This window comes from Pleurodeles waltl, chromosome 5 (assembly GCF_031143425.1).
Source record: "Pleurodeles waltl isolate 20211129_DDA chromosome 5, aPleWal1.hap1.20221129, whole genome shotgun sequence".
NCBI classification, from domain to species: domain Eukaryota; kingdom Metazoa; phylum Chordata; class Amphibia; order Caudata; family Salamandridae; genus Pleurodeles; species Pleurodeles waltl.
Genome location: NC_090444.1, coordinates 1,013,690,922 through 1,013,710,345, shown reverse-complemented (window position 1 = coordinate 1,013,710,345; position 19,424 = coordinate 1,013,690,922). Strand labels below are relative to the sequence as shown.

Genomic DNA, 19,424 nt, shown 5'->3' with positions numbered 1-19,424 from the left:
GAGGTGGTAATCCGTCCCAAATGTGACGGATTTACCACCAGCCGTATTACGAGTTCCATAGGATATAATGGACTCGTAATACGGCTGGTGGTATATCCGTCACTTTACCGTCACTTTTGGGACGGATTACCACTTCCTCCAAAGTTGGAATAACCCCCATAATATCACCATAGGGTGACCGAATCTATGAAAGAAGTTAAGGCGGATCAACATTGAACAGACTAAACACTCTATGACTGTGATACTGAATAACAACAGCAAAACTTGATGTTCTGAGAACAAGCATTGTTCTAATCTTTTACACATAAGTGCAAATAAAAAGTATCTAACTTAACTAGCTTGAGCCCATGGGAATCCTCCCTACTTACAGGACAGGAGGACAAAAGTTTAAAATAAAATAAATGATAAAAAGATCCTGAAAAAAATGACACCTGAGACAAAAAGAAGCTAACTAAGGAATGTAAAAAGTAGGTAAGGAGGGAAAGTGTCAGCATATCGGAATCTTGGTCAAGAGTCTTCTTAACGGGTCAGGTAAACATCTAAATAGCTATCACCATTCATTGGGAAAATGCATGGGCAGGGAAAAGAGGTCTGTGCCTCTCCTCTCCAAGGTAATCCGTCTTCTGCCTAAAGTCCTAGTTAAAACACTGATTAGCCCATTTGCAATGCCCAATCATCATATGATCATGTGGGTTAGTCTCCTCGCATTACCTGACAACTTGAAACATGCCAGGATGTTCCCAAAACCATCCTGGGAAGGCAGCTGTCTTTGGTCTCTTGTACTACTTTGCAACATTATGAATAGTGGTAGTCTTCACATTCTTGGACTCTCTATGCACCTTCTCCAAGGTTGCTTTCTCAGGCTGTCTATGAGTAAAACAATAGCCATCTACATTCCATGTGAAAACAGGTTCTCGTTTTATGGAGATTTTCTAGTAGGCTCAACATAGTTAACCCAGGATTAGAATTGCACCTTTTATTTATTTTATTTAAGCATGTTGACTTTTCCATTACTAAATGTCAGTTACATTCTCATTTAAGCTTCTTTACAGTTAATATATAAAATGTAATAAACCTGTTCATACATGTAAATGAATATAATGGAGGACAACAAGTGCTACGGCATGTGTGGCTGTAGACAAATATGCTTTGCATAAGTTTGCCATCTAGTGTTAGGCTCAGAGTGTTGCAAGTTGTTTTTGTTCGAAGAATCTTTTCGAGTCACAAGAACGAGTGACTCCTCCTCTTGGTGATACTGGGCATGGGCATTGAGTCCTTTGTTAGATTGTTTTCTCTCCAGCATCAGGTTCGGACATGTTTTCCTCTCACTCTGGCTTTCCCCAGCTCGGTCTGTTCCGAACTCTTCTCTTCTGTCTTTCTTTCAACAAAGGTATTGTATTTCGATCACATTTTTCACAAACTAACACACTCGACCCACATTTCTTCATCGTGGGCCGGTTTACCACCCTTCAGGGTGCCAAAGCCTATCTCGGGCCTTCTCTTCCACGTGGTGTTGAAATATGCAAGGCAGATGGAATGGACTCCATTTTGATTTTGCACTCTATGCCAGTGGTTCCCAACCTTTTGATTTCTGTGGACCCCCACTTTAACATTGATGGAACCCAGGGACCCCCACTGAATCATCATGGGAATCCGGGGACCCCCACCTGAGTCATTACTGGACACTGGGGACCTAATTTGTCAATATTTGTTCTTATTTTTTAATGTTCTAGGCTCTCGCGGACCCCATGAGAAGGCTTTGCGGACCCCCGGGGGTCCCCGGACCACAGGTTGGGAACCACTGCTCTATGCCATTTCAAATTCCTGCACACCGACCAACATCTGGTGTGTAACTTGTGCTTCTCCCTGGTACATAAAAAGGAGAACTTTTGACGCCTATTGGTCTTTTTAATCCAAAAAGACCCTCCCAGACCAAGGAGTGCACCGATTGGAGATGGTGTCGAAAACACCGGGTGACACTCTAGTTATTTTTGGAGAAGAAGCACAGGAGGAGATCGAACATGAGGTGCCTCATTCCATTGAAGATTAGGAGTCCAATATGGAATCAGACATCGAAAGTCGGCCACTCAACTCAGCACAAGCCGTGAGTAAATCAGCCCCGACCTCCCATCCAAAGACTCTTAAAAAAAAAAACATACAAACAGGTCATCGGTCCACCACTGTCTTCCAGCCATGGGTGGATCCAAAAGTTTCATTTGGATGCCCCGCCTTCCGGCTCGGCACCTGAAAATTGCGAAGACCAGGCTGTCTGCATCACAAACCTTTGGTTCGACAGCATCCCACACGGGCTAAGGATCAAGTCGACCCTTCGATCCGAATGTTTTGGCTCCGAAAAAGAAATCTTCCTCATCCACTCTGGAGCTGATATCTTCCACTGGACATAAGACTTAAACTCTGAAAACTTCTGAACCGAAGATCCTGTCTTCCAAAGACTCCACTCATTCCTTGGAGGCCACTTTACCAGTGGAGTCAATTCTTGTAATTATGTATGCTCGTCAGCGCCAGCTCCACATGCAAAACGGAACAAGGAAAATACTTGCTTCTCATCCAGTCCCAATCAAGAGACTTACTTTTCAAGAGACATTGGACACTGCTCCTCCTCCTAAAAAGGTCACAGAGGACAAGGTCCTAGTACAACCTCAGCCTTCTCCACCTCATTCTCCTATACTTCCTCCTACACCTCCACAATCTCCTTCACCTATTGTTGAGCCATACTTTTCTCTACGGGGATCACCACAACCTCAGGGAGATAATTTAGGTGAAATTCCACATGATTTTGACACATGGGATCCATATGATTCAGATCCCATACTACCCAATGACCCTGACTTGTACCCGGCATGTCCTTCAACTCTTGAAGATGCAACTTTGTACTGACAGGTCATTGCACAAGCAGCTACTTACCATAATGTGCAAATGCATACTGACCCTATTAAAGAGAATTTCCTCTTCAGTACACTCACCACTACACACAAAGAAAGTCAATTATTGCCTATGTTGCCAGGTTTGCTTAGACATGCCACAGATATTTTTAAAGAACCTGTTAGGCCCAGAGTTACACATAGGGTTAATTTTCACCAGCTGCAATTTAGGGGAGTCTTCAGAACACCATCTACTGAGCCTTCCACCTCCCAAACCAAACATGGCACACACTTCCATGATAGAGATTACTTTAGAAGCTCCAACGGAGGTGCAAACAATAAAGGTAGAGGTAAGGCATCCACCTCTATAGGTTCTGCCTCAGCTCCAAGCCAGTGACTACTTAAACCTTCCATCAGCCCACACCTCTTCTGTAGGGGGAAGACTACTCCATTTCTATTGCCAGTGGTTCAATATCACCACAGATCAATGGGTTCTATCAATTATCCAACATGTTTACTGTCTAGAACTTATCACCACTCCACCAAACATTCCCCCTCGCACTCACAAACTTTCACACGCCCATCTTACACATCTAAAAGAAGAGGTACAATCTGTTCTTCTGAAAGGGGCTATGAAGGTGGTTCCCCTGTGCTGCAAGCGTTAGGAGTATAGGGCCAGATGTAGCAAAATCCGATTTTGCGACTTGCAAATTGCGAGTCCCAGCGACTCACAATTTGCAAGTCGCAAAATCGGATGCAGTATGGTGTCTCAGACACCTTCTGCGACTCGCTATGGGGTCGCAAAGACCCACCTCATCAATATTCATGAGGTGGGTCGCATTTACGACCCCATAGCGAGTCCCTGCACTCACAGAGATGGTGGCCTGCTGTAGTCAGCAGACCTCCATGTCTGTGACTGCTTTTTAAATAAAGCAGTTTTTTTTTTTCTTTTTGCAGCCCGTTTTCCTTAAAGGAAAACGAGTTGCAAAATGAAAAAAATACCGAAACCATTTGGTTTCGTTTTTTTCAGAGTAGGTAGTGGTCCATAGGACCACTGCCTGCTTTGAAAAAATATTTTTTTCGACATTCACAAAGGGGAAGGGGTCCCATGGGGACCCCTTCCCTTTTGCGAATGAGTTACCACCAGTGTGACACTGGTGGTAACTGCGAGTTGCGATGAAAGTCACAAATAGGAAGGGAACACCCCTTCCTATTTGCAAGTCGCATTCCCAAATTGCGAGTCGGTACCGACTCGCAATTTGGGAATGAGCATCGCGTGAGGCCGTTTGCATGGCGCAAACTGCGTTTTTCGCAGTTTGCGCCATGCAAACGGCTTGCTACATCTGGCCCGTAGTCTCTATACTTCCTTATACCATTCTACATTATAAAAAAGACCTGCTCTAGATCTCAGGCCTCTCAATCTGTACATTCAGTCAGAGCATTTCCATTTGTTCACTCTCCAAAATGTAATTTCTCTATTACAATGACAGCTTTAGTTCTGAAAGACTAATACCTTCACATCCCCATTTATCCAGCACATTGCAAAACCTCAGATTTGTCATTGCAGGAGAACACTTATCAAGTCAAGGTTTTGCTATTCTGGGTAACAACCGCTCCCAGGGTATTCACAGAATGTCTAGCTGTAGTTGCCGCATTCCTCAGAAGACAACACATCCATGTCTTTCCTTACCGGGACCAGAGGATCATCAAAGCCCATACCATCCAGCAATGTCGACGTCATACTCAGTACACAGTAGACTTTCTCCACACCTTGGGATTCACAATCAGCTTTCTGAAATCCCACCTGCAGCCTTCACAGGTATAGCCCTATCTGGGAGCAGTTCTCAATGCTCACTTAGGGTTGTCATATCCAAGCCCAACTCGAATTTAATCTTTCCAAACTCTTCTTTCTCAATTACAAGAAAACCCCACTTACACAGTGGGAACAGTGATGCAGCTACTAGGTATGATGGCTTCTTGCATTGCCATTGTTCCTCATTCCCAGACTACACATGTGTCCCTTACAAAACTGTCTATCTCATCAGTGGTCACAGTCACAGGGTCATCTCCAGGATCTAGTGTTATACCCTTCCCGCTTAGGGCGACAAATGCAAAAACAACAGACGATGGAGGGAATGCAGAGCAAATCAAACATTCACCCCCAGTCACAGATCAGGGTTTAATCCATCAGTTTTTTTTGCTTGCCATGCCACTGCAGTTTGGACCCAGCTATATGCATATCAGTCTTGACCCTGTTCCCCATGGGAACAGTGCAGCCCGAACTTCCAGGCCAGGTCCTCCCGGAACCAGAAACAAGCATCCTGGGACTGGTTTCAGGGTATCCAGCTTTGGCATGCTTCAATGATCCTGCTATATGATATTAGCAGCTTCCGCTTGCCCAGTAACAAAACATGGACCTTGTAATATTCCCCTTAGAGAAACTCCTTTTCACGCCCCCTACCCCTCAAATTAACTCCATGATAGTGATGCATGGTTTGCATTATAAAGCATACCCAGTCCTCTCACTTCTTACACTTTCAAGATTGCCACTGAGAGAGTTTCCAAGAGAAAACCTTCTCCTCATACAGGATTTCATCTAAACTACGTGATGGTATCCTCAGACTATAATGCCCGGTAGCTGCTCTTTGCTGCAAGCTTCTGCATACCCACTCCCTCGTTAGCAAAGGCCTGAGGTGTAAGGGGAACTCCTGAAGCTAGGTCATGTGTAGCACATTTGCTTCAGACATCCAAAGACACATTCACTTCTTCCCTACTGAAAAAAATGCAGCATTCCTGAAATTAAAATGTGTATTTGTTATGGTTTGGGCTCCATATCTGGTCCTATTAAGCCAAGGCTTCCATTGCCCTTCCATTGCCCTGAATGAAGGCTCACTTGCTGCCCTGATGCCGTTCGCTCACAGTGCAAGAGGATTAATAAGGTTGCTTTGAATCTGACTTTGATAATGTGTATTGATGGGCAGGGGTACTGCCTTAAAAAAAAAAATATATATATATATATATATATATATATATACGTGTATATATATATATATATATATATATATGTTCAGTGGCATGTGTTGTTGCAGATACACATGCTAGGCACAGGTCCTGCCATCTAGTGTTGGGCTTGGAGTGTTCCAAGTTGTTTTTCTTCGAAGAAGTCTTTTCGAGTCACGGGACCGAATGACTCCTCCTTTTCGGCTCCATATGAGCTGAATTCACAAAGTTCCTACTGAGTCTGAAATATGCCCTGGGAGGGTTAGTCCTACGTTTGAAATAGATCCAATATTTTAACGACTCATTAGGGATCCCAGTAAAAATTCAGGTAATCTATGCAGTTGTACAAATGCCTGCATTTTGCTGGTTATAACATTGACAGGTGAATGTCCCCAAGTAGTAAATGCACATCATCACGAATATCCCCACAGGGTGCCAGGGGGAGCATAATTAAGGCTTGACCTACTACATCCTCATTAGATTTGGAGATTTTTTTTTCTCTTTTTTTAACATGGAAAGGCACTAATTGCCATCCTACGAGCCAATTTATCTCCATTTCTACAATGGAAAGCCACCTGAAAGATGTGTGTACCCACAAAATTAAGCGTTTGTAGTGTTCATCAACTTCAGCAGGGTGCCCCACCAAAAAATGTCTAAAACCTTACTTCAGGCCCAAGGTAAATGAATTGGCACTTAGTTGTGTCAAAATGCCTTCATATGTTTATAAATATTGAGCCCATCTTTAAAGGGACGCTCTAACTTTTTGTATAAGCGATTCCACAGGATGCCATCTCACCTTCTTAAAACATTTTAAAGCAAAGGCCTTTCTAGTTAATCAGCATGTGTAGTTTTTAAACAGCTGCTTGGCTGTTCCATTTTAAGGCCTCAGTTCTTCTCCCCTCAGCACACGTTTTTACTGTGGAGGTAATCACTCAGTGCTTAATTTGTAAAAGAAAGAACCAGTGCCGTTGCCCAAAGCTCTGCTCAGTAGCCTGCAATCGGCGTCATTAAATGTGAGAGCGCTGAATACCAAGGCTGCTCAGTCTTGAAACCATCCCAGGCCTCTTTAATCCATTGCCAGACACTCCAGTCTATTTCCATACACTCCCTTCTTCAGTATTGAAGTCTTGCAAGTTCCTTTTTTCATCCGTTGTGGTGGTTTCCATCTTCCATCTCCTCTGCGATTTGTGTGATTCCCTTTCTTGGTCTCGGGAACTATCTGAAGAGAAAAAATTCCCCGATGCCCAAAAGTGACTGACAGTGGTCCCCACCTGCTCAAATTAAGCACCGCAATCATTTACGGATAAACATTTTTATTAATTATCATCCGTCATCGGTGTGAGGAGAGCAGGCAAATGTCAGTGCACTATATGTGTCGTAATTATTAAATCGACATTTCTGGCCCTGATCTGCGAGCATGGGGACTCTAGGAGGCATGGGCTCATCGCGGTAGCATCCTCTAACCACTTCCCTTGCTTTCCCGACAGTCCTCGTGGTCCAGCCTAACTACGTCACGAAAACCACGCCGGTGGTTGCTGCTTCGAGTAATTCCTCTTGGAGCCTCTCCCAGGGAGGCCGGATTGCTATGCGATGTTTAGCTTTGTTTAAAGGAAACCAGCTCAAGTTTTAGTTTTCCTGTTCGAGGAATGGCGTGCGAACTGAGCAGAATGTCGGAGGCAGAGCTCGGAGGGTCCGTGTCGTTCCTTCCAGCTGGAATGCCACAGACAGTAATTGAAGAAGCCGGGGCCAGCGAGGGGTCAGCGCGCCTCCGACAGTGAAAACGCGGATTGTTTGCCATATACAACACTCCCTTTTTTCTCTCTGAATAGGAGATTGGCTTAAAGCTGATGACTTGTGTCTTTCTTGCGAGGGTCGCGGCCAGCGGGGAGCTGGGGAGTGGGTGAGGGCGCTGAGAGCAGCTCATCCAGTGCTGCGCCCTCAGCGCGCTGGAGCCAGTTACGCGCCTGATAACGCGCTGCGCCGGCGGAAGGATGTCGCGCGCGCGTGGATGCAGCCAGACCCCGCGCAGGGGGAGTGCATGAGCTTACCACGGTGGAGAGCTGCTGGAGAGGAGCAGAGCGTGGGACCCCTTACCGGCTGACGCCTCCCGGCCAGCTAAATGCCGAAGCCGGTGAGTGCGGGATGGCGGTGAAGTGAGCATGGGTGAGAACTGAAACACTGTTGCAGGACTTGAGATGTTTTTATTTACACGTTTGGACTGCTTGTGTTTTTAAACGAGACACGACGCTTTCACTGTTTGGATGGGTTAGAGTGGGGACAGTGGTTGGCGTGAGGAATGGGACTCCAGGGCTTATCATATACCTTTGTCCAGTCGCATTAATCACCCTCTCCTTCATCCTTGGTTTTCTGTTGTTTTTTTTGTATTGTTTTTGCGGTTGGTTTCCCGAAACGGATCCTTTTCGGTGTGTGTGTTGTGTTGTACTTTACCTGGCTAACTTTGCAAAAGTTGATATTTCTTTATATTAGAGTCCCCAGTTTGAAGGATGAGCGATAGAAGATATGGATTCCTCCCTATAGAAAACGGTTGAGTCTTTCTAAAGTCCAACCTTCCTTTGCATATTGTGCAGAATTCTGTGCTGAGCCTCTTTACCGTTTTTTATTATTTCCATGGTGAGCCCAAACTTAGAGTCTCTAGGGTTATGTAAAGTCCAGTTTTAATGTTCTTTATGCGATAAGCCCGCTGTAGTAAGGCCAAATATTCAAAACAGCACAAAAGTTGTCTGTTTTCAATTATATGTATTTTTTTTCTTTCATTTTTTGCACTTTTTTTATTTTTACCCTTTTTCACTCAGTTTCCAAGTGCTGCAAAAACGACTTTTCTGAAAGGCTCTCTGTAACAGCATGGCTGGTACACCTCGACCACATATTCTTCTCGGCTTCTAAAGCTGCTGGTGGCTGTCCAGGCTAATGTTGTCAATAGTTATTAGAGTGATTTTTGTTTGACAAATTCATACTGGGGTGAAAATGGTTAAAATATTCTCTCATTGATGAGTTGCCACTCGCCACCAAAAGCATCTTTTGTCTGGCAGATTGGAAGCAGATGGATCACCTCAGAGGGCTTGTTTGGATTTTTGTTCTGTTGTTTGTCAGACAGTTTTGCTTGCAACAGTCCGTCCATGTTCCAATGTTTTTACAGTGTAAGCAGTTGGTAGAGTTTAAGAGGTGCAACATGCTCAGCAGATGAATCTTTCCCTTTGGAGTTGAGAGCGGAAACCTCAGCCACACAAAGTAATAAATCCTCATTCTTTTGTCACTGCTTCCTTAACTCTGTTCTCATTTATGTGGACGGAGAAACCAAGCCGTCTCTCTTTTCTTTCTTCTGAACGCTGTTTTTCAAACAATATTTTTTTTCCAAACATGGAAGCGGATGTGTCATGATCACAACATCTCCACTTAGGTCCCATTGTATTCGGAAGCAGCACTCTGATGCCTTTTCTTTCCAAAATTGCGGACAACGGATAACTGTTTCGTAGAAATCACAGGCAGAATAGGAAGTTCTTTGCTATAGGAAATGCTCTGTTTTAAAAACAAGAATAGGAAAGGGATTGTGTGCTGTGGATTACATGTTACCCTGCGGTGCAATTATTCCTTAACAGGATGCTCTAGTAACCAGCTGTAACATGTGTGCAAGGCCCAATCCCCTGGGGCAGTGAAGTAAAGTCGCTTCCATTGAATGCTTGTGACTCTTTATATTTTGTGTCTCAGGACTCTCAATCATGCAAAAGATGCCTTGTGTTGATGAGCGATCCCCGTTTTTCATGAAAGGAACACAGTGCGACAGCAAAGAAGGACCACAGGGTGTTTTGGGGACTTAGCCACACATGTGCCGGTTGCAGAGCAGAAAGCACAATATTTACAGATGCTGTTGATTTAACTTTATATTCCCCGGGGCCCTTCAAGCAGTTGTTTTAATAAGAGTTCTCCAAAGCTGGCTAAGCACAGTACTATGAGAACATTGCAGATGTGTCAAGGATACACTTGTTCCAAGAGAAGCAGAGAAAGAGCCTACACCCTGGGAGAAATGCCAACTGCCCCCAAAAGTCTTGCTCCAGTTCACTGTCAGCTGCTCGGCCCCGCTCAGGAAGCCCTTATGTAGTGTGTTGGCTCCAGCCGCTGTGTCATGGACAGAATCTCTGGAGCCAGCTGTGTGCAGTCTGTTCGAAGTTGCTGTGGAAACCAGAAATGAAACATGTAGGCCTCACCACCAGTGCATTACCACACATGGGAGATGCCAAAATATGTTCAACAGTTTGGCCGCAGGGTCCTGTTGATGAAAAGCTTCTCGCTACATGATGGCATCAGTTCTCCATTTAAGCCTTTGCTTTTTTTCTGAACGCATGTTCAGTATGGAATGCTGGCCTGGGTGACTGGGAGATGGGTCACTTCCGCAGCGTAGCACGCCCGCCCCTGTTGAGAAAGAAGCTTGCGTGTCATGTCACAGAACAATGACCAGATGTTACACAAGACAGCTATACTGCTCTCCAAAATACTCACCCATCTCTTGCCTTTCAGATAGTTGAGTGAAGGAGGTCTGGTTTGGAAAGCTTCAAATTATTTCAAGCATTTAGCAGAATGTTATGCGGGAATGTTGAGCTGATTCTTCTGAGTTCAGTTATGAACTACTCGCACAGGTCCCAAGCTTCAAATCTCACATCAAGTGACCCGGAAGAGTGACTGGCAACTATTTCACTGTTAACTGCCTCCAATCTTTCTCATAATTTTTATTACCGTCCAAATCGTTCTGTTATTTCTAGTGCATGTTTTCTTCTGGTTTTATCATACACCGACGTTTCCTTCAGCATTGTTAGACCATAATGCACCCAAATTTAAATATTATACGCTTTCTTAATTTATGTACCTGTCTTTGGATTCAAAACACAGGCACTAAATGAACTAATTTTGCTAAAGTGTACATTATTGACCCAGGTGAAAAGCATTTTGATATATAGTTCCCAGGTTAGCTCCTTTTTATGGCACACAGGTGCTGGTTGCACCGTTCTTGCCGTGTTTAGATTTTGTGTGGTATAAGTCTTTGGACATACAAAGCTAACCAAATTCATATTTTCCATCCTTTGCACAATAATTACACATTGAAACTCCTACAACCTCAGTTATTTTTTTCTTTCCTGCACCAAACATTGAACTACAATTGGAGTTACTATACAAATGCATAAGAAAAAGTAAAGCATTTGAACTTAACTTAGCTTAGGTGATATATTATTATAAACTTATATTGCTCATTGCTTAAAGCCATGCTGGTTGCTTAAGTCTGATAATACTGAGGTGATTCTATTTGAGTTGATGAAGCAGTCATATTCAAGACTTAAAAGCAGTGGGCTTCATCAGTTTAAGAGAGGTGCCTGACCCAGTAGGCGCAACAGCATTAAACTAATGAGAGCAAGTAAAAATGGCCAAGCATTGGCAAAGCCAATAGGTCTGGCCTGTGCAAGAACTCTAGGCTTTGTCAATATGTTTTAGCCATGTTGTACACCAGCATGGCTGCTGTTCAGCATGGTTAAAGGTTAGTAGGCATAGAGGAGAGTCATGTGGAGTGTCGTAGAGTGGAATGGCGAAGAGTAGAGTGTTGTGGAGTGGCAGAGAGAGTCGTGTATTGGAGTGGCGTAGTGTGGGGTCACATAGAGTAGCATACACTGGAGTGGTATAGAATAGAGTGGACGGGTGTAGAGTGCATTGGTATAGAGTGTTGCAGAGTATAGCCGCGTAGAGGGTAGTGGCATTGAGTGTATTGCTATAGAACTCAGCAGCATACAATGCAGCATCGTAGAATGCAGTGACATAGTTTAGAGAGGTACATAATAGAGTGCAGTGGCCTATAATGGTGTGGAGTGATGTAGAGTTAAGAGAAGCATAGGGCAGTGGCACAGAGTGGATTTGAATGGCATAGAGTGCAGAGTAGAGTAAAGTGGTTTAGAGTGCAGTATCATAGAGTGTTGCAGAGTAGAGTACCATAGAGTGGTGCAAAGTAGAGTATACTGCCATAGAGTGCAGTGGCATACATGGGAGTAGTGCAGAGTAGAGTGCAATGTTATAGAGTAGAACATAAGTGTAGTGATGTAGAGTACAGTGATTCAGAGTAGAGTGCAGTGGCATAGAGTGCAGTGGTGAAAGTGGAGTAGAGTGACATAGAGTGCAGTGACAGTATATCATTTCAGAGTAGAGTGGCGTGGAGTGCTGCAAAAGGTAGAGTGCAGTTGCGTAGAGTGGAATAGAGTTGAATGGCATAGAGTAAAGTGGTGTGGAGTGCAGTGGCATAGAGTGCAGTGATGCAGCAGATATTATAGTGTTGTGCATGGGCATAGAGTAGTTTGTTGTAGAGTATTTGAAATGACAATTACATTCACACAGATCTACAGTTTTATTAATTAAACTATACAGTGCACAAGCCAAAATATGTTGAAATTGCACCACCAAGTGTAATGATTTGTTTTGATCATATTAAAGAATTTATTTCCAAGGGGCATTGCCCCAGGGGCTACTAAAACGGCCACTTGCCTGTGATGCTCCGGCAACTACAATCCATTTCTGACACAAATAGCAGGTAACCCCGCCACTGTTGAGAACCCCTGCTATGAGGGTAGCTGGTTGAATACTCGGTTGCCCGGGCCGTGAACTCTGCCGCCGCAACAGCCACCCGCTGTCCATGAAACTAGCAGGAGGCCCACAGGGCCTGACACTGCCTCGAGGCCCCGCAGTGACAAAGGGTGCGATTGAGCCTGAGACCATCAAGTCTCCTTAGTGCAGTGTGCCTCCCTGCTACTCACTTCCCCGGTACCTACGTTGCCCCTGTGAGTAAGAAACTCCACATTCCTGCATTGGAGTGCCTGCCTTTGCTCCCAAGATGGCAGCGCCCAGTTCTTGGTACTGACGGCCACCGGGGCTGATACTCTAAGGAGGGCCGGACCCGACGCTGGATGGCCGGTGTGTACTTGGCAGCGCTGTGGCAGGGGATCTGTTCCCAGATAGCTTCCCCCCAGATTTGCATAACACAACGGCCCCTGTACCTGTTCATCATCTGGGGCAGCTCACTTAGTGAAGTCCCCTGGACCCGCTTTGGTCAGTATCTGGCTCTCCTGATGGACTCTACCACGCTGCCTGCGGCATACTGGGACTGCCTCTGGGGGCCGGTTGGAGTGCCCAGATGTTGCTCCGCCTGTCTGTGTGACTTCCCGGGGAGCTGCTGAAACCTGCAAGTCCTACCTGCTGCCTTTCCGGGAAACGGATGCCAGAGGAGCTTGCAATGATATGCTGGCTCTAAAGCTAGCATCCCCATCTTCACCTTCACAATGCTTTTCAGTGGCTCCACTTAACATCCATATAACCACAGCGCTTTGCTCATCCCTGTGGCCTGGGAGTGGCTGTTGACTGTAACTGTTTGCATGCCAAGGGCACCAATGGAGCGCCAATGCTACCAGCAGCCCCCATTAACTGTATCTGGGGCTCCTCACTACCAGTCTAGGTACCACAGCAGGACTCATTTATTCGATCCTCATGGGTAATTGCACACTGTCTCGTAAGACCTCCACATGTGTCGTGCTACTGACATCAAGTGCCAGCGAATGCTGAGAATGCCCCACCCTCACTGCCCACCCCGCTCTTCAAGATGGGCCGAGGAGACCCCAAACAATGCAAACCTTTGTTTGATCAGCCTATACCACCGTGTGGCCCAGATGCCCCCTCGGACATGGATAGAGGAGAGGATCCTGAAGCTCTCAGCAGCACAATGACCATATTGGCGGTACTAAGAGCTGGGTTCTGCTCTATTGATGCCCGAATGGACACCTTCACTGGTCGCATTGACCACATGGGAGAGCGACTTGACTGCCAAAAGACCAGGATAGATGAGGCAGAGGGACATATATCTAACCTTGAGGATGGGGCTGGTTCCACGTTGAAGCAATTAGGCAAGTTTGAGCACATCATAAAGACAGTGGCTATTAAAAATGAAGACCTGGAGGCACCGGCTCGCAGGAATAATATCTAGATTGTGGGAATCATCGAGACCACCAACATGGGAAGAGCAGATAAGTTTGTGAAAATCTCCTGGTGGCGCTGATTGAGCACAGTAGTTTTTTCTCTGTGTTTGCGGTTGAGGGGGCCCACCTCTCACTAAGCCCTCAACCACCAGTAGGAGCCACGCCGCAATCACCCATAGCTCGCCTCATAAATTTCAGAGATAGGGATACAGCACTCCATTTGGCTAACGGAAAAGGTCAGTTGCAATACCATGAATCCGCTGTGATGCTCTACCCAGACTTTACCATCACGGTTCAGGAAGCCTGCCGGTGGAATTACACTGACTAAAAAAACGCACTACGGAAACTCAGATTCAAATATGCCATGTTATATCCTGCCAAACTGCGTGTTGAGGTCAATGGAAAATTCTGTGTTTTGACACCCCGGTGGCGGTTCAGGATTACTGTTTGACGAACCTAGCCAACCAACCATCCAAACGGACAACACCAGACCATGCCATTTCTCCCTGGCCTCACTGGCGAAATCCCTCCATGGTTGCCAAGCTTCAGCTTACTGTTGGCTTCTATCAGCTCCCTGGCTTCTGCTGGTTTTATTTGACATTACACAGAGGCCTCCCTAACAGCACTGTGACCTTGATTATATTATGCTCATTGGTAAGGCACTGTTTGCAATCATTCCCCCTTCCGGTCTCCTTGGACTTGTGGCCGCATGGTTCGAGGCATTGCCTCCCCACCCCCATAGTGTATATATCCCAGTTCTTTTGTGGGATTTGTGTTTTTATGTTTAATGTTCAAGGCATTTACTGGATAGTTTGTAGTCTGGTATGGGTGGGACGGGAGGGTGATGGATTATGTTGTTTTGTTGGTAGTGTGTTTTTGTCACCATTGCTGCTCTTTTCTTTTTCATACATGGCCATTACGTTGAAGTGCATATACATTCACAAGGCGATCCAATGTATTGTCATAAACCCGTGTGCTGCCTATACTCCCTAACATCATAGAAATCCAGTGACTTACAATGAACATCCGTGGTTTAAAATATCCCTGGAAAGGGAAGCAATTCGTAGCGTACCTCACCAGACACTGAATAAAATTAGCCTTTCTCCAGGAAACCCACCCTGGGATGGCTATCAGTTTGCTCGTACTTGGGGTCATACACTATTTTTTATTTGGTACTCTTACTCCAATTGAGCATCAATTCTTGTCCATAAGTCCTTGCTCTTTATCTACCAATCACACATTTCTGACGAGGAGGGCAGGTCCCTCCTTGTCTACAACACGTTGGCGGGCAGAACAATCCTGCTCTCAAACATATACGCCCCTTATGTTGACATCACAGAATTTTTCCATGTCCTTACTGCTCTAATCACTCCCATGCCCGCAGATCTTCCCCTTCTTGGGGACGATTTCAACATAGCACATAATCCCATGCTGGACTCCACTGTGTCACCTACCAGCCTTAAACCACGCTTCATTCTGTGCACCTCAGGGGCTTATGGATGCACATTAATTCTTCAACGCATGGCGCGCCTGGTATCCCTCCATTAGAGGATATACTTTCTATTCTGGCCCCCTCGATTCTTGGTCCCACCTGGACTACTGGTTCATCTCTCAAAACATCCCGCTCTGGTTACAAGATGTGAAAAACCTACCTCATGTACACTCTGACCACGCCCCTGTCAACTTAACCCTCTTGTTGCCACATTCTCATACCACCCGTAGACCGTGACGATTTCCGGAGCTAGCGCTTCAGAAAGCTGCATTTTGATCGGAACTTTTTGCGGCTATTTCCGTGTACTTTTTGCTGAACTAAGTCTTTGTTCCTAAACAGGCTGTGTTGTGGGATGCTTTCAAAGCCTGTATTAGGGGGGTTTGTATCACCAAACATTCAGGTGTTTTAAAATGCATCCGAGTTGACCTGGATGGGGTGGAGAGGAAACTCCTAACGATAAACTCCGCACCTCTGTGGGAGCCCAAACACCAGTTAGTGACAGAAATGGGTGTGAAACCAGTGCTGGATCCTGGATAGCTAAACATTTCTGAAGAGTAGACACAATTTTGAATTCAGCAACGGGTCATTTGTGTAGATCCTTCCAAGTTTTCCCTACAGAAAGTAACAGTTAAAATAAAAAAATATTGAAATTTAGGTGAAAAAACAGCTATTTTTCTCCATGTTTTACTCTGTAACTTTTTCCTGCAATGTCAGATTTATTAAAGCAATATACTGCTACGCCTGCTGGACTCTTCTGGTTTGGGAGATATATAAGGCTTGTAGTTCATCAAGAACTCTAGGTACCCAGAGCCAATAAAGGAGCTACACATTGCAATGGGTTTTCATTGTGTACTGGGCATACAGCAATTCCTTTGGTGAAATATAAAGAGTGAAAAATAGATATCAAGGAAACCTTTGAATTTCCAAAATTCGGCCCAAGATAAGGTGTTGAGAAGCAGTGGTTATTTGCACATTTCTGAATTCCGGGGTCCTCATACTAGCATGTGAATTACAGGGCATTTCTCTAATAGACATCTTTATTTACACACTGTCTTGAATTTGGAAGCAAAAAATGTAGAGAAAGACAAGGGGCAATAACACTTGTTCTTCTATTCTGTGTTCCCCCAAGTCTCCCGATAAAAATGGTACCTCACTCGTGTGGGTAGGCCTAATGCCCGCGACAGAAACGCACCTTGGACACATCACATTTTCACATTGAAATCTGACATGTTTTTTGGAAAGTGCCTAGCTGTGGATTTTGGCCTCTAGCTCAGCCGGCACCTAGGGAAACCTACCAAACCTGTGCATTTTTCAGAACTAGACACCTAGGGGAATCCAGGATATGGTGACGGGTTGAGCTCTCATTAAGTTCTTTTACCCAGAATCCTTTGCAAACCTCCAAATTTGGCATAAAAAAAAGAAAAACATGTTTTCCTCACATTTCGGTGATAGAAAGGTCTGGAATGTCAGAGAAGCTACAAATTTTCTTCCACCCAGCATTCCCCCAATTCTCCCGATACAAATGGTACCTCACTTGTGTGGGGAGGCCTAGTGCCTGCGAAAGGAAATGCCCCACAACACAACATGGACACAATGCATTTTCCCAAAGAAAATTGCTGTTTCTTGCAAAGTGCCTAGCTGTAGATTTTGGCCTCTAACCTAGCAAACCTGGACATTTCAGAAAACTAGACACCTAGGGGAACCCCCCATGGGGTGACGTGGGGCTCCCACCAGGTTCTGGTACCCATAATACTTTTCAAACCTCAAAATTTTTCAAAAAACACTTTTTCCTCACATTTCGGTGCTGCAAAGTTCTGGAATCTGAGAGGAGCCACAAACTTCCGTCTACCCAGCCTTCCTCCAGGTCACCCGATAAAAATGATACCCCGCAACATAAAATGCCCCAAAACACTATATGGACACATCAAAATGATCAAATACAAAACTACCTGTTTTTGCAGGGGTGGGGTGACACCTGCCTTTTTGTCCTAGGCTCAGCAGCCATCTCGGGAAACCTACAAAACCCAAAGATTTCTGAAAACCAGACACCCCAGGGAGTCCAAGGAGTGTTGACTTGTGTGGATCTCTCAGTTTTTTCTTACCCAGAATCCTCAGCAAATCTCAAATTTAGCTAAAAAATAAAATTTTCACACATTTCTACCACACAATGTCCCCCTCCAGTCTCCCGATAAAAATTACACCTCACTTGTGTAGGTGGGCCAAGTGCCCTTGACAGGGAAGAGCCAAAAACATGTTGAAAATGAGGGGGAACCAAAGCGGGTCCAAAAGGGCAGTTTGAAAAAATCATTTTATGGATGACAAGTGGGGTAGAATTTTGATCGGTATAGATGCAACCATTATGGGTGGTAGGAATTTTGTTGATTCCTGCAGATTCTGGAAGGGTCTATCACAAAAATGAGGGAAAATGTGTGATTTCCAGCAAAGTTGGAGGTTTGCAGGGCATTGTGGGTAAGAAAATGGTGCGGGTGCATGTGAAGCACACCACCCTGGACTCACCCATATGTTTAGTTTTCAGATGTGTCTAGGTCTCGTAGATGTTTCTACATGGCAGCGTCCCAAAGTCCAAAAAGTGCACCCCTCACTATTCCCAGTAGGACGATTTTGAGTTAGGCAAGCTCTCATGGCCCAAATGTAAAACCAAAACCAAAAATAATCAAATGTCCTCTTGCTTGCCGTGGGATAAGATGTTTTAGTGTGCCGGGGGAGAGCTGAAAGACTGTTACCTCCTTCATTTAGGGTGGGGGCATAACAATGCCCATACTGGTTGGTAGCCACCCCCCCACTTTTTTTTTTTTTATTCCCTGGCATCTAGTAGGCTTTCTGCCCCCATGGGGAGTGGATTGGGGATAATTGCCCATCTGTCCACTGGTGAGCAGAACAACTTTGTCCCCATTTATTTAAGGTGGGGGTATGGCCATACCCCACCCTCTTTTTTTTGGGGGGGAGGGGGGGGAAATCTTCCCTGGTGGGCAGATGGACCTTACAAAAATAGGCTGATCTGCACCTAGTGGGGGCAGAAATGACCAACAGTAATGTGCTACCATAGGGAGCAGCCCTTGCCCCAGCCCCCCCAAACAAAACACCCACACACACCAATCCCTAATTGAAATGGGCCGATCTGCCCCCGGGGGGGGCGTAGAAATGGCTTAAAATAAATTTGCACCCCAGGGTAACAACCCTTGCCCAATGGGTCGCTCCCCTTGCGTGAAATTGGTGCCAAAAAAAAAATCCCTGGTGTCTAGTGGTTTCTACCCTCTGTGGGGGCAGACCGGCCTAATAAAAAAAGTCCGATCTGCCCCCAAGGGGGACAGAAATGGCCTAACATAAACTTGCCCCCCTGGGGGGCCACCCATGCCTAAGGGGTCGCTCCTCATCTGTTAAAAAAAAAAAATCTCTGGTGCCTAGTGGTTTCTGCCCCTCTTGGGGGCAGATCAGCCTAATCAAAATAGGCTGATCTACCCCCAAATAAATCCTCCCTCCCCCACGGAGAGACCTTTGCCTAAGGGGTCTCTCCCCTTACATGAAACTGACCTAAAAAAAAATCCCTGTTGTCTAGTGGTTTCTGCCCCCCTTGGGGGCAGATTGGCCTAATAAAAATAGGCATAGGCAGAAATGGCCTAAGGAGAATTTGCCCCCCAGGGGAGCAACCCTTGCCTAAGGGGTCGCTCCCCGTGTGTAAAAAAAAAAAAAAATAACAATATCTCTGGTGTCTAGAAATTTCTGCCCTAATTATAATAGGTCGATCTGCCCCCGGAGAGGGGGCAGAAATGGCCTTAAAATAATTTGCCCCCCCTACTGAGTGACCCTTTCCCAAAGGGTCACTCCCCTTATAAATGTAAACAAAAACAACAAACTCTTTGGTGTCTAGTGGGCATTTCTGCTACACGATCACTGATCGGGCAGCAGAAATGCTCAGAGAGACATCAAAGGAAGGTGTTTCCTTTTCTTTGATGCCCCTCCCGCCCCCAGCCAGTGATCGGAAGAGAAATGTTTTTGTATTTATCTGCCAACTGA

At 45.3% G+C, this 19,424-nt stretch overlaps 1 protein-coding gene across 6 annotated transcripts in view; it reads left to right on the top strand.

Moving 5' to 3' along the window:
* The window catches only part of SASH1 (SAM and SH3 domain containing 1), a 536,180-nt gene that overhangs the window by 393,042 nt on the left and 123,714 nt on the right, over positions 1-19,424 (top strand). The window contains exon 1 of one of the 6 annotated variants that reach the window (XM_069235190.1): positions 7,476-8,013. The exons of the other annotated variants lie outside the window; for them this stretch is intronic. Coding sequence (XP_069091291.1) covers positions 8,002-8,013 — 12 coding nt within the window. The 5' untranslated portion in view covers positions 7,476-8,001. Of the gene's footprint in view, positions 1-7,475; positions 8,014-19,424 lie in introns of those variants that run through there. 6 annotated transcript variants of the gene reach the window in all.